General features: G+C 43.8%; 1 protein-coding gene across 1 annotated transcript in view; it reads left to right on the top strand.

Annotated features, from left to right (window-relative positions):
* PROM1 (prominin 1) overlaps positions 1-13,256 on the top strand; it is a gene marked incomplete at both ends in the record, with an annotated part of 118,334 nt that overhangs the window by 79,793 nt on the left and 25,285 nt on the right. Inside the window, 3 exons of the mRNA XM_079711628.1 lie at positions 1,683-1,746; positions 4,569-4,728; positions 7,111-7,263. Of these exons, the coding sequence (XP_079567754.1) occupies positions 1,683-1,746; positions 4,569-4,728; positions 7,111-7,263 (377 nt within the window). The remainder of the gene's footprint in view (positions 1-1,682; positions 1,747-4,568; positions 4,729-7,110; positions 7,264-13,256) is intronic.

Below are 13,256 nucleotides of genomic sequence, written 5' to 3'. Positions count from 1 at the left end.
CTGTGATTATTGCTTTCATGTCTTGATTGTGCCACAAGACTAAATCCTAAAACAAGCAGGGGTCACATTGGTCTAGAATACTGTGATTTCCCCAGTAGCCTAAAAGGAGGAGAATAGCTTTATTCTTGAATCTGTCTTTTAGCATGGGTATAAAAAAGTCATCAGATATCTATTAAACACTCATCTACATATACTAACAAAGGAAGTGTTCCCTTAAACAAGTCATTGAAAACTCCTGGTCTTTGCAGTCTGATGTCACCTCATTTGTCAAATGAGGGAATTGAACCAGGAGATCTGTAAGTTCTCTTCCAGCCATTAAACCTCTTAAGATGGGTGACCTCCCCAAGTCCAAACACAGATAAACATAGAGGGGTCAGTTGTACCAAACCAACACAAGCACCAGTGTGCTGGGTGGTTTAGTTGCCTTTGAGGAAACAGAAATCATGAATGTTCTTTTTATGGCATTGATGTTGCTAGGCTAAAGTGGAAGCTTGCTGGCACCATAAATCTTATAAACTTTGTAACTTAGATTGGACTGCTATAAAATAATATCATAGAGTAGGTGGTATATAAACAACAGAAATGTATCTCTCACACTTCTGGTGACTCAAAGTCCAAGATCAGTTTGCCAGCAGGGTTGGGTTTTGATGAGGACACTTTCCAGGTTGCAGACAGCCATTTTCTCTTTGTATCCTCGCAGGGTGAAGAGAGCTCTCTGGGGTCCCTTTTAAGAGGGCACTAATCCCGTTCATGGGGGCTCCATGCTCATGACTTAACAATCTTCCAAAGGCCCCACCTCCTAATAACATCACACTGGGGATTAGGATTTCAACATATGCATTTTGGGGAGATAGACATTTGGTTCATAAGAGGTTGTAATCACTTCAGTGTTCCCTAGCAGATGTCTAAATATGCCAGCAGACAGTGAGAAACACAAATTAAGCCCCTTCCAGAGGGAAGGCTGTGCTGATTAGTTGAGTTGCTTGGAAATAATGACATTTTCCTGTCATGGATTTAGCTCCAAAATGATATAGCTTGGCATGGCTGTTTGGGTTTTCGTTTTAGCCTCACTACAATTTGTATTCTTTCTAAGTTGTGTTTTAGGACATTACTATTTTCTATGAGACTAGATCTCCAATTTTATTGCATAATTGGGCTGGAAAGTAAGATTCTATTTTAAGAAATTCACTTTATAGCCACACACGGTACATTGTGCAGATCAGGGTTTCTTAACCTCAGCACAATTTGGGCTGGATAATTCCTTGTGCTGGGGCCTGTGCACTGCTGGATATTTAGTAGCACCCCAGCTCGTGCCCACACAGTGCCAAGAGCACCCACACAACTGTGATAACCAAAACGTCTCCCGACATCTCCTGGGGGACAAAATTGCCCCCAGTTGAGAAACACTTGTATAAATACATGGAAGCTTTTAACATGAGTTAAAAGTTAAAAATTAAAAACTCTTAATATGATCTTCAACAGATACAATTTAAAGCAAGTCCTCCTCACTAAAAGGGAGTTTTTTTCTAGACTGTTAATGACTGTATCATGATCCTTTCGGCCTTAAGATGAAGGTTACATTTTAGTATTGCTTCTCTGCTCCATTCTAAGCTTACCATGAATACTAGTGAACTGCTCTTCTACTTACACTGTATATCCATTGATTTTGAATTATTTTTTAGGGCTATAAATCTTTTAATGCTATACCTGGGATAGTGCAAAATGAAACCGTGAACATCGTATCAGGTGAGATTCCCAAATGGAAGTAATTGTGTATCTCTTCTTGTTAAGAATTGGCTGGTTAGTACAAAGAAATGTATTGTTAAGAATTGTTCTTTTTCCCTCTTAAAAAAACATTCTCTCACTAAAACCTTAAAAACTAGATGAATATTTCAGTTGTGCTACCTTCACCAACTGATGTCGATTTAAAAAAATAATAATCCTATTAGACACTGACTACCATCCTCCTGTGGCTGGAAGCTTCGGGGCCGAGGGCCACACTGTGGTGACAGCCTCCATCAGGAGCTATCAGAGCTGACAACAGCCATAGTTTATGATTTGGAAGGTCATATTTTGATTGTTTTCTCTGTGAATTAATTTTATTTTCTAAACGAACTTAAAATTGATTTTTTAAAAAGAATACTTTGTCTAGGGACTTACTTTGTCTCTTTAGGAAAATGTTCATATGCCTCGGAGGCTGATGTAATGCTACTTTAGGGTCTTAAGCTTGCTTGCAATTTTGGAGAGACAGAACTGAGGTCTGTCAGTTGAGAGAGTTCCACTGGTCTCAAATGACCGAATCACGTTGAATTCAGGTTATGGTATCTGGGGTGAATGTACAGAGAAAGAATGCAGTATAAACAGTTCTTTATGCAGGAACGGGAATAAACCTGGGTTGTTTGCTAAGGGAAGACATCTCTGAAGCTATGTAAGATTATCTTCTCTCTGTCTCTTTTTTAAAAATCATCTCAGAGCTTCTTTTTATCTGTTGACTAAGTGGTTTTAAAATGTTGTGTTAGAGGTATTTGATTTTTTTTTCCCCCTAATATTGTTCTTTCAACCCATTAAGACTTTGGGTAAAAAGGATTTTATCTTACTACATAGTGCTTTGGATGTTTTGTGGGTTCCCTTCTGATTTAAAATATTAAGATATTCAAAACAGAGTTCATGCTTTCTTATGCTAGTATCTGAGGGCTAACCCACACTGTACATCTGATAGCCACCTGCTTACTAATCTCTGTGTTTACTTTTTTGTTTCCCCTTTCTGGACCTCTTCTGCCAATACGTGCAGCCCTCCCTTGTAAGTCTGGCCAAGTGAGGCTTGCAGTTCGCGTGAGCGAGGCCGGGTGTACACACTGTCATCACATAAACACGAGCCAGAGTTTTCCCGAATCTGAGCAAGTGCCACTCCATCAGACTGAAGACCAAGCGCTGGTTTTTATGTCTTTCCAAAACCAATAACCCTTAGCTCCAATGTTTTGGGCATTAGGTCCTACCCTGCACACATATTTTGAGTGCCTGCTGTGTACCAGGCACTGCTGGGCTCTGGGGATGATAGATAAAGAAGGCATGACCCCTGCCTACCCTTCAGCTGGGCATGGATACAGATGCCCTTTATCACCCTCTGGGAACCTGGTGAGGTGTGTGCAAGGGATCCAAGGTGGGGAGAGGGTAGCAGAAGGCTTCCTGGAGGAAGTGACATCCAAACGGAGGCCTGAAGAAGGCACCAGCCCCTTACAGACCCACCAAGGCTGCGGAGTGTAGAAGGGCAACACAGCCAGAGAACCAGAAGGGGCTCGATTCTGAGTTGAGGAAACTGCGTAGGAGAGAGGACGTCTACATACCACATCTCTCAAACCCCCAGAATTCCCAAGGTTAAAAAAGAGACCTGCAGAGTTACCTTGTGGAGGGTCCTGGGGTCTTGTGGCACACGAGCCATTTGGAGGAGACATCGAGCCACTGTGAGCTCTCCTCCTATGAGCTCTCCATGTGAACCACAGGCTTTGAAAAAAATTCCCACCATTGTTATGTAATTTCCTTTTGGATGAGGCTACCACCTCCCCTAAGTTCGCTGGGAGCCCTGGGTTCGAATTGTGAGCCCTGCCAATCTTGTTTCTGCTGCTGCAGAGACATTATCTGCCTTTCAGGATCAGTGGACCTTGAACTGATTAGCATGTTTTTGGTATGTCCCTGTCAAGAATCACAGTGGATAAGGCCACCTTCAGATCAGGTGTGAGTGTTGGACCACGTGACAGCTCCTACCCCTGGTGGCTTTGATCCCAGAACCTGCCATGATGGTCAGACACTGTCCAGAAAACTGGAACTTACCTCCTTTCTGGCAGATTAGGGTAGATATTAACAGAAACTATTTGACCGCTGGAATACTATTGCTTTTTGCATGTAAGAGACACAGGTGTGCTTTAACAAGTCTCAATTTGTATGAGTCAAATAAAATTTTAACAAAAGTGTCACCCGGGGTCACTTGTTCAAAAAATTGGTCGTGGAGAATTACTGTGTTCCTGAGTACCATTTCGTAGATGGAGGAATTGTTATATTATTGAATTATTTTTGCAAAATCACTTAACTGAAGCTTTACAGTCAGATAAACCCGAGTTTTCATCCCATTTCTAGTACTTTCTGAAAAAGAGACATATGGGCAAGTGATTTAACCCCTATGAGCCTCAGCATCACTGTTAGTGAAATGGGAATAAGAAATGGGTTAACATTTATAAAAGCGCCTGGTCCATTGTACTGGCACACAGTACATTTTAATCACCCAATCCATTTTTTTCTTTTTTTAGTGAAATAAGTAGAAGAAAACTCTGGCTTGATTTCAGCACCATGTCATTTAAGTTAGCTCTCATAGCTTGCTCTTTTGTTAAGTAATTGCTTTTTGATGGGCTTAGCTACATTCATGCTTGTTGTAGAACCTTTTCATATTTTAAACACATACATAAATAACATGGGAAAAACTAAAAGGAGTTCAAGCTTTTCACTTGAGTTCCGAGACAAAGTTTCTCATCTCCTCTAGGTTTGAAAATGCATAACTGAGGCATCTTTGTTTTCAGATGTCAAAATGACATTGGATTCCATTGGTTCTGATATCAAAAATATAAGCAAAAATATTCCTATTCAGGATAAGCTGTCAAATTTCATTCGTTACCTTAATGACACTGAAAATTACATCCACCGCCATTTACCCACTTTGGAAGAATATGATTCATACAGGTGAGTGCCTCCTTTGAGCTGGTACACTAAAGAGTGAAACTTGCTATGGAACGGAATAAAAATTTGACAATATAACCAGGATAATCTTATGAGAGCAAATTGTACAAAGAGGCCATAATGTGATATGTATTCACTCTAGTTTATGTTCATTAAAAAAGTTGAAGTGTTCACTTCGGCAGCATGTATACTAAAATTGTAAATATACCAAGAAGACTAGCATGGCTGCTGCGAAAGGATGGCATGCAACTTCATGAAGCATTCCGTATATTTTTTTTTTAATTGAGGACTGAAAGTTCTTGAGCCAAATAGTCAATTATTTGCAATTTTGATGTCATCCGTGGCTTCTGAAATCTTGGTTATAATTATCTAAGGCATGTAACAGGATTTTAAAACTTAAAAGGAATTAAAAAGAGCATTGGGATAATATGTTTCTTTTTGTTGGTTTATAAAAGAAATATGTAGAGGTTGGTTCTCACAGAAAGAGCATCCTTGAAACCAGTGAATTGTGTGAAGCTGCTGTCGTTCCCAGCTCTTTGCCCTTTAGAAAAATGCTAGTGGTAGGGTTTGGCCTTGGGAGATGATGGTGGACATAGATCTCAGACAAGAGCGCTGGGGAAGGCAGGACTTAGAGACTCGAGGCATTTCCAGGCTCATGTGAGAGGTAAGACGTACTCTCCTCTCTGAAAGGCTCAGCCCCATGACCGCCCACTGGAACTATTCCTACTGCTCAAACCCACGGAGATTCTAGACACTCCCATTCCTGTTCAGGTTATTTATTATGCAAGAACACAAGATAAATAATAAAATAATAACAATAATTGCTAGCCTTTAGGGAAGAGTCACAATGTGCCTGCCACGTGCTGTCCACATGGCATCTCATTTAATACTCAGAAAAATCACCTGGGTTGTGTTCTGTTTATAATCCTGTTTCTTAGAGGCTCAGGGAGGTGAAGTGATTTTTCAACTCCCACCTGACTATGCCCTTAATTATCAATATGCCATTTCCTACTGTGTGGCTTGGCCACCCCAGCAGGTGTCGGAACAAAGATAAGACAGACCCTTTCCCAATGAACTTCCAATCTCAGAGGTCAGACTTTCACAGATGAAAAGAATGGTACAATGATCTGTCTACATACCAGCTCCCCTTTCCTTCCACCTTCCCCTGCCCTGAGACTATAAGTTTATTTTAAAAAGAAAGTTAATGAACTAGATGAGGCTTGCATTAACTGTAAAGGATTTCTGAGGCCAGATTCCATGGCTTATTTAATTTTGTGTCCTCAGTATCTGGAACAAAAAGTCACAGAATGGGTGCAGGTGGTTATTATAATTATCGAGGTTTTTTTTATATATATAGAGAGATCTTCATTGGAGTATAATTGCTTCACAATACTGTGTTAATTTCTGTTGTACAACAAAATGAATCAACCTTATGCATACGTATATCCCCATATCCCTTCCTTCTTGAGCCTCGCTCCCGCCCTCCCTATCCCTCCCCTCTAGGTCGTTACAAAGCCCTGAGCTGATCTCCCTGTGCTATGCTGCTGCGTCCCACTAGCTAACTATTTTACACGAGTTTGTTCTTAGTTGAATGAAAAACTGTAGTGACAGCTTTTGTCGCATAAATAAGTTCTTTGTTTTACAGTGTTTTAAAGGTTGGGAAGCATTTCTACCCTTGCATGCTCCTGGGTTGCTGGAAAATTTTGATGTACATTCCGGGAATGCCAGTAAGACCTAATTGAGGATCCATTCTCCTGAAATGTCTCACAGGACCATTACAAAATCGAGACTTGCATTCTGCAGGCGTTTGATTTAGGATGCTCCTAGAATTCTAAAATATTCAATGCACTCATCACATAGAGAGTGTCTGGCTCAGTAAAGAACACAATTCACTCCCCACCCCCCCAAATATTCCTGCAACCACAAAACATTTTAGATAAAAGACCAGAGGAAGGAGACCCCAATTTCCTTATCTGTTGTCTAATCATGATCTGTCTACATCTCATCATCATTATAATAAGCACTTACAGCCTCAGGAACCTTGAAAGAACTTACAAACCTTAAGGGGCATGGTTATCGGTAGCCTTGGAGAGGCTGAGTCAACCCTGCTTCTGGGCCCTGTGGAGGTAAAGCAAAGGAAAGAAATGACAATCCCATGACCACTGAGAGCTCTTTGAAACCAAGATAAACACTGTCTTGGTTGGATTGGAGGACTAGGGGTGAAAAGGGGTCTTTTCACAGCACTCTCACCCTCTGAGGACTTAACAGAGGAATCTGATATTTGATTGCCAAGGGTTTTTCAACCACTCCAGCCCAGGTCTAGCAGCTTTTGTGTTGTGATGATGTCACCTCATACATTTGCTAACACTGTGTTTGCTCCACCAGGTGGCTGGGTTGCTTGGTTGTCTGCTGTTTACTGACCCTCATAGTGATTTTTTATTTCCTGGGCTTGTTGTGTGGCATGTACGGCTACGACCAGAAAGCCACCCCAACCAGACGAGGCTGCGTCTCAAACACTGGAGGCATCTTCCTCATGGTGTGAGTGTTGGCTCTTCCTTGCCGTGTGGGGGGAATGCAGGGAGGTAACTCTGGTGTGACAGGGACCCGGTGACCTCTGGCAAGTAGTCTGGGTTCCAGTGACGTAGGCGGGCTGGTGTGACTGTACTTTCATCGGTCTGGGAAATTCCATTAAGCATGAAAAGTAAAGGAAACTCTAGATTGGTTGCACTTTGATTGACAAGCTTAAAAGCTGATAGCTCTTTAAAGCAGCTATCAGGGAAATTATTTCCAGTTTGCTTTCTCACTGTTTTTACCCATATCTATGTATCTACATATCTATCTGTCCATCCATCCATCCATCCATCCATCCATTCATCCATTCATTCACCATACTTGCTGAATATTGACCTGGCAGAGAGACACTGTTCACTCTGAAACTTGATTTAGACCAGAGGTTGCCTACCTGGCACCCTTGGAGTTAGACAAGTAGCCTACATTAGTGATGCGATCAGGTGTGAAGTACCAGCAAGCGGTGAGTCTGCAGTGGACTGGAGCAGTTATCCCCATTTCAATTGCATTCACATCCAAGTTCATATTTTTGGGGAAAAAAAATCCCTTTATAGGGTATAACAAAGCAGAGGGGTCATGAGCTGGGTGGAACTGGAGATGGAGCCAGTAATGTAAACCAGTAACCAGGGGTAAAAGCTTCAAATGCTCCCTAGAGGGGAATCTGTGTGAGTTCCAACTCGATATTCTCTTTTCTGATAAGCTTCATGGAGAACCAGCGGCAACGGGTGTGATGGGGCTCGAGGGGAGTGTAAAGATTTGGAAGAAGTCCTTTGGGCAATAGAGAATCAAAACCACAGCCATTTCTTTACTTATGTCACTAGTGACATGCTTTAACTTGCTTTTTAAAACTTTGGGTCACTCTAATAATCATGCTGCTTATGAGCTGTGATTCTAAGGCCTTTTCCTTAAACCTTCAGGCTCCACTATAGTACACTTTATTAACATTAATACAGGCACATGAGTTTCTTTTTTCTTATTGAAGTATAGTTAATTTACAATTTGTGTTCATTTCTGCTGTACAGCAAAGTGACTCAGTTATACACATATATACATTCTTTTTTTATGTTCTTTTCCATTATGCTTTATCACAGGATATTGAATATAGTTCCCTATGTATACAGTAGGACCTTGTTGTTTATCCATTCTAAATGTAGTAATTTGCATCTACTAACCCCAAACCTCCCCGTCCCTCCCTCTCCCTCCCCAACTCCCCCTTGGCAACCACAAGCCTGTTCTCGCTATGTCTGTGAGTCTTTCTGTTTCATAGATAGGTTCATTTGTGTGTGTGTGTGTGTTTAAGTGAGTTTTAAAAATAACCTTAAAGCTAATGACATGGGAGTCTGCCAGAATTGGACAAAATTGGACAGAGCTCCACACGTGGAAAAGCCTATTTGCTTACATACCTAAACTTAAGAAATTAAGCCAGCAAGGAAGAGTTATATGTGCCCAGCCTTTTTGTTTAAATGTACACAGCTACAGACAGAAAATTAATTTAATGTTCAGAATTTAATAATCCTGACACTTGGCTGTTTTGTCAGTGTTTTGATGGTGAATTTATATATCACATCTATTTATTACATACATTTATGTATTACATCTATTTAATTATTTGAAAGGAGGGCATAACTTGCTCTGAAAAAGTACAAGTTTCATAAAATTCTATTCCACTTTTAGGGATGAAACCAAAAAATGTGATATCTAGCTTCAAAGAAAAGAAATAAAAAATAGGAGAGCCATGAGTAAATTGGTGGAGGCTAAGAGCAACTTTGGTTTGGCTGTAATACTCGCTTCTGCAGATTAAGGAATCTCTCTAAAGGGTTAAAGTCACATGGAAATCTATGGCTTAGGAGCCGTAGGATTTATCTCAGCAGTAGGGAAAAGGCTGGTAACTATAAGTTGCTGTCAGATGCATCTTGGGAGGTCTGCAGACTGAGATTTCTGTACTATTGAAGCCTAGCACTCATGGCATGCTTTGCTACACTTAGCAGAATTCTCCTTCTCTCTCTTGAGACATCTGGTAAACAACTGGATAGACTAATCAGACGAACTAGAGGAATGCCGTTTCTTCTTTATAATTGTTTACTTGCTTGTAGAAATGAGAAAGAGTATATTTAGTTCAGCTTCAACCAAAACACCACCTGCTCTTTAAAAACGGTGATGTTATCCGATCAAGAGCATGGTCTCTTTAACAACCAAGCAAGAATCCTTGCCTCCCAAGAGGATCCTAGTGAAAGACCTGGAAGGAGGGAAGCAGAGAGTCCTGGCTCCTATCCTGTGTCTTCTGAGGGTCCAGGGAGCATTTTAGGGGCTGAATGGGATGCAGTGGTGAACGTACATCTGCGGGGGGGATATGGGTGGTTTCCCCAGAGATAAGGAGACCTAATTAAGGCAACCAGAAAACAATCTCTTGTACCAAAGACCATTATAAAACTTCCAATTTTAGTTCTTGAAAACAATGCCCAGATTATCGAGACCTCTGAAGAAAAACTAAGATCACGTGTTGCCATGGGCATATTACATACGGCTGGTGGCAGTTTCAGTGGTTATAGATACTTCAGAGAGCAGTTTGTCAGGCTATAGCAGGTCATTCCCATTTTAGGGAATTTATTTTTTGAGTCAGTAGACCAACATATGGGAAAAACATTTTGAGCAGAGACGTGTTTTTGTGGTGTTAGTTGTAATAGTGAGGCATTCGAAGTGGCACACATGTCAGCCACTTCGGAGGCTGGAGTAGATTATGTGGCCGCTGAACGGATAGAGAGGTTGGCTGTCCTGGGTGGCTGACGAAAGTTTCTAAGATGTTCGACAAGGGCCCACAGAATTATGCACGTGTTATTATTTTTTTTTTTTGCGGTACACGGGCCTCTCACTGTTGTGGCCTCTCCTGTTGAGGAGCACAGGCTCCGGACGCGGAGGCCCAGTGGCCATGGCTCATGGGCCCAGCCGCTCCGCGGCATGTGGGATCTTCCTGGACTGGGGCACGAACCCGTGTCCCCTGCATCGGCAGGCGGACTCTCAACCACTGCGCCACCAGGGAAGCCCTATGCACGTGTTATTATAACCGTGTGGATCAGGAGTCAGCAAACTTTTTCTATAAAGGCCCAGATAATCAGTATTTTAGGTTCTGCTGATCACATACAGTCTTTGCTGGATATTATCATTCTTGTTCTTGTATTTTTCTTCTTCTAGTTGTTCTCCTCCTCCTTTACAGCACTTTAAGCACACCAGCCATTCTTATCCCACCGATCTTACAAAAACAGGCCCTGGGCAATTGCATGCCTATTCCTGACCTGAATACACACATTTTTTTTTTTAACATCTTTACTGGAGTATAATTGCTTTACAACAGTATGTTAGTTTCTGCTGTATAACAAAGTGAATCAGCTATACGTATACATACATCCCCATATCTCCTCCCTCTTAATACATGCATTTGTTTTTTGTTTTTTTTTTTGGCGGTATGCGGGCCTTTCACTGCTGTGGCCTCTCTCGTTGCGGAGCACAGGCTCCGGACGTGCAGGCTCAGCGGCCATGGCTCACGGGCCCAGCCTCTCCGCGGCATGTGGGATCTTCCCGGACCGGGGCACGAACCCGCGTCCCCTGCATCGGCAGGCGGACTCTCAACCACTGCGCCACCAGGGAAGCCCAATACATGCATATTTAGAAAACAAAGGCTGGAAATGTTAACAGCATGCTCTTTAGAGTAGTGGGGTTGTTTTGAAGTGAAGTGTTCTCTCAGAGGTTTTGATTATTTGTGTAACTTACACACACACACACACACACACACACACACACACACCCTCTGATGCCCACAGTTAGAAGCCTGGTGCCTGGCAGAGCCTTCACACACCTTCCCCTTCTTCACACATCTTCCCCTTCTTCACACTTTCCCTAACGCAGTAGCCCTGTTGGTCTGAGAAGGTCCAAAGGGACTTAGGGCCCCACCAGCAAACAAACCTTGCTATTTATTTCCGAGGAGCCATGCAGATGTTTCTAATTATGCCTTGAGCATTTGCACTGGGGGGAGTCATGCCCTTTGGGAACACTGTTGTGATTGAGAGCATCAGCCTGCACACTTCCTAGGGTCCTTCCTGGTGTGCACCAGTGATGGTATAGGGTTTGGCTATTCCATCTAGACTGATTTAAGAGTTTGCTCCCTCTGTGTCTCCAGCGGGGCCACTGAGCACTGCTAGAGAAAAGTCATACAGCAGAGCACATTAGGATCCCTACAGAACTTTGATTCCCCACCTCACATGGACCCTCCACAGCCCTGCAAGTTCCTTCCTCCCTCCCTCCCTTCCTTTATTCTGCGATGGTCTTTCCACTCTGATACATCCATCCTCCTTATTTTCCTCTTCTCTTAGCTGATGGGTTTACCTTTCTCTTCATGGAGAAAATAGAAGCCATCATAAACTGGCTGCCCCCAAACCTCTGAAGGCACCTGTGCTCACACGCATGGGAAGCCAGAGGCAGAAGGGTCTCTCCCATCTAGGCTCCCCCGCTCCCCAGCACCCGCGCTGTGCTCTCAGCCCATCCCCACCCACCATCCCGAGGATGGAACAAAGCCTCCCTTCTTTCTCCTGCGTCTTCATTCTCTTCTCCGCTCCTAGACTTTCTTCTCAACACTGAAATATGTTCTGTTCTCTCCCCTCCTTAAAAACCAAAACAGAAAACTCCTACCAACACCCCTTCATCCATCTAACTCCACTCTCTGCACAGATGTCTCAAAATAAAGATCTGTGCCTGCTGCCCGTCTCCTGCCACCTCCTGCCCAGCCTACACCACTGTGACTTCGTTGCCTGCCACTTTCAGGTCAGCAGTGACTTCTGTGTCTCCAATACGGTAGACTTCTTCAAGTCCTTCTCGACCGTGTCCTCACAGCAGTGACTGGAACAGCTGCCACTTCTTCTGCAAACACGCCTTCATACCCCATCAGTGACCTCACACCCTCATGGTCTCCTTCCCACCTCCCTGACCCTTCATTTTGGTCTCGTTTGCTGTCTCTCTCTCTACCACCTGTTCTCCAAATGCTGAGGTCCCCCAGGCCCAGTCCTAGGCTGCTTCTCCCTCCAACCCCAGCCCCAGGGATCAATCATCATTTCTAAGCCACTGACTTGCTAAAGTAGGTCTGTAACCCAGGCATCTGCGCTCCAAACACCTGACGGACTCCTCCACAGCATGTCCTCTGAGATGTCTCCCGAGCAACGTGACCAGAAGCCGATCTTCTCTGCCCTCCCTGTCCCTGCTGCTGACAAGCCCTGGTGCCCCTTGACCTCACTTTCCTTCACTTCCAGTGCACGTCTTCACGACGTCCTGCTGCATCTGCCTCCCAGGTCACACCTCTTTCACCCGTTGGCTCCCCTCCACCACCGCCAGCTGCATCAGGCCACCATCCGGGGCTAGAAGCAGCCTCCTTGGTGGCATCCTCCTCCACATGGGCACCTGTCCCTCCATCCTTCACGCTCTGCCAAGAGGGCTTTTCTTCAGAGAGAAATGGGGGTGTGTTCCTCCGGTGCTTAAAGGCCTTCAATAGCTTTCCCTCCCTGCATCCCCCATGTCCCACCCAGCTCGCCCCTACCCGCCTCTCCAGCTGCCGTTCACTGACGTTCTCTGCCATCTCTCTGGATGCAGAGCTACGTCAGCCCCTTTCAGACTCCCAAGAGTACATTTCCTACTGTCAACTGAAAAAAATGCACAACCTGAAAGCTGAGAATTATGTTTTATTCGGCAGACAAAACTGAGGACTTGGGCTTCCCTGGTGGCGCAGTGGTTGAGAGTCCGCCTGCCAATGCAGGGGACATGGGTTCGTGCCCCGGTCCGGGAAGATCCCACATGCCGCAGAGCGGCTGGGCCCATGAGCCATGGCTGCTGAGCCTGTGCGTCCAGAGCCTGTGCTCCGCAACAGGAGAGGCCACAACAGTGAGAGGCCTGCGTACCGCAAAAAAAAAAAAAAAAAAAAAAAA

Source organism: Hyperoodon ampullatus (assembly GCF_949752795.1).
Source record: "Hyperoodon ampullatus genome assembly, chromosome: 1".
NCBI lineage: Eukaryota > Metazoa > Chordata > Mammalia > Artiodactyla > Ziphiidae > Hyperoodon > Hyperoodon ampullatus.
Note: the sequence above shows the minus strand (reverse complement) of the source record. Positions and strands in the feature narration are given on the sequence as shown.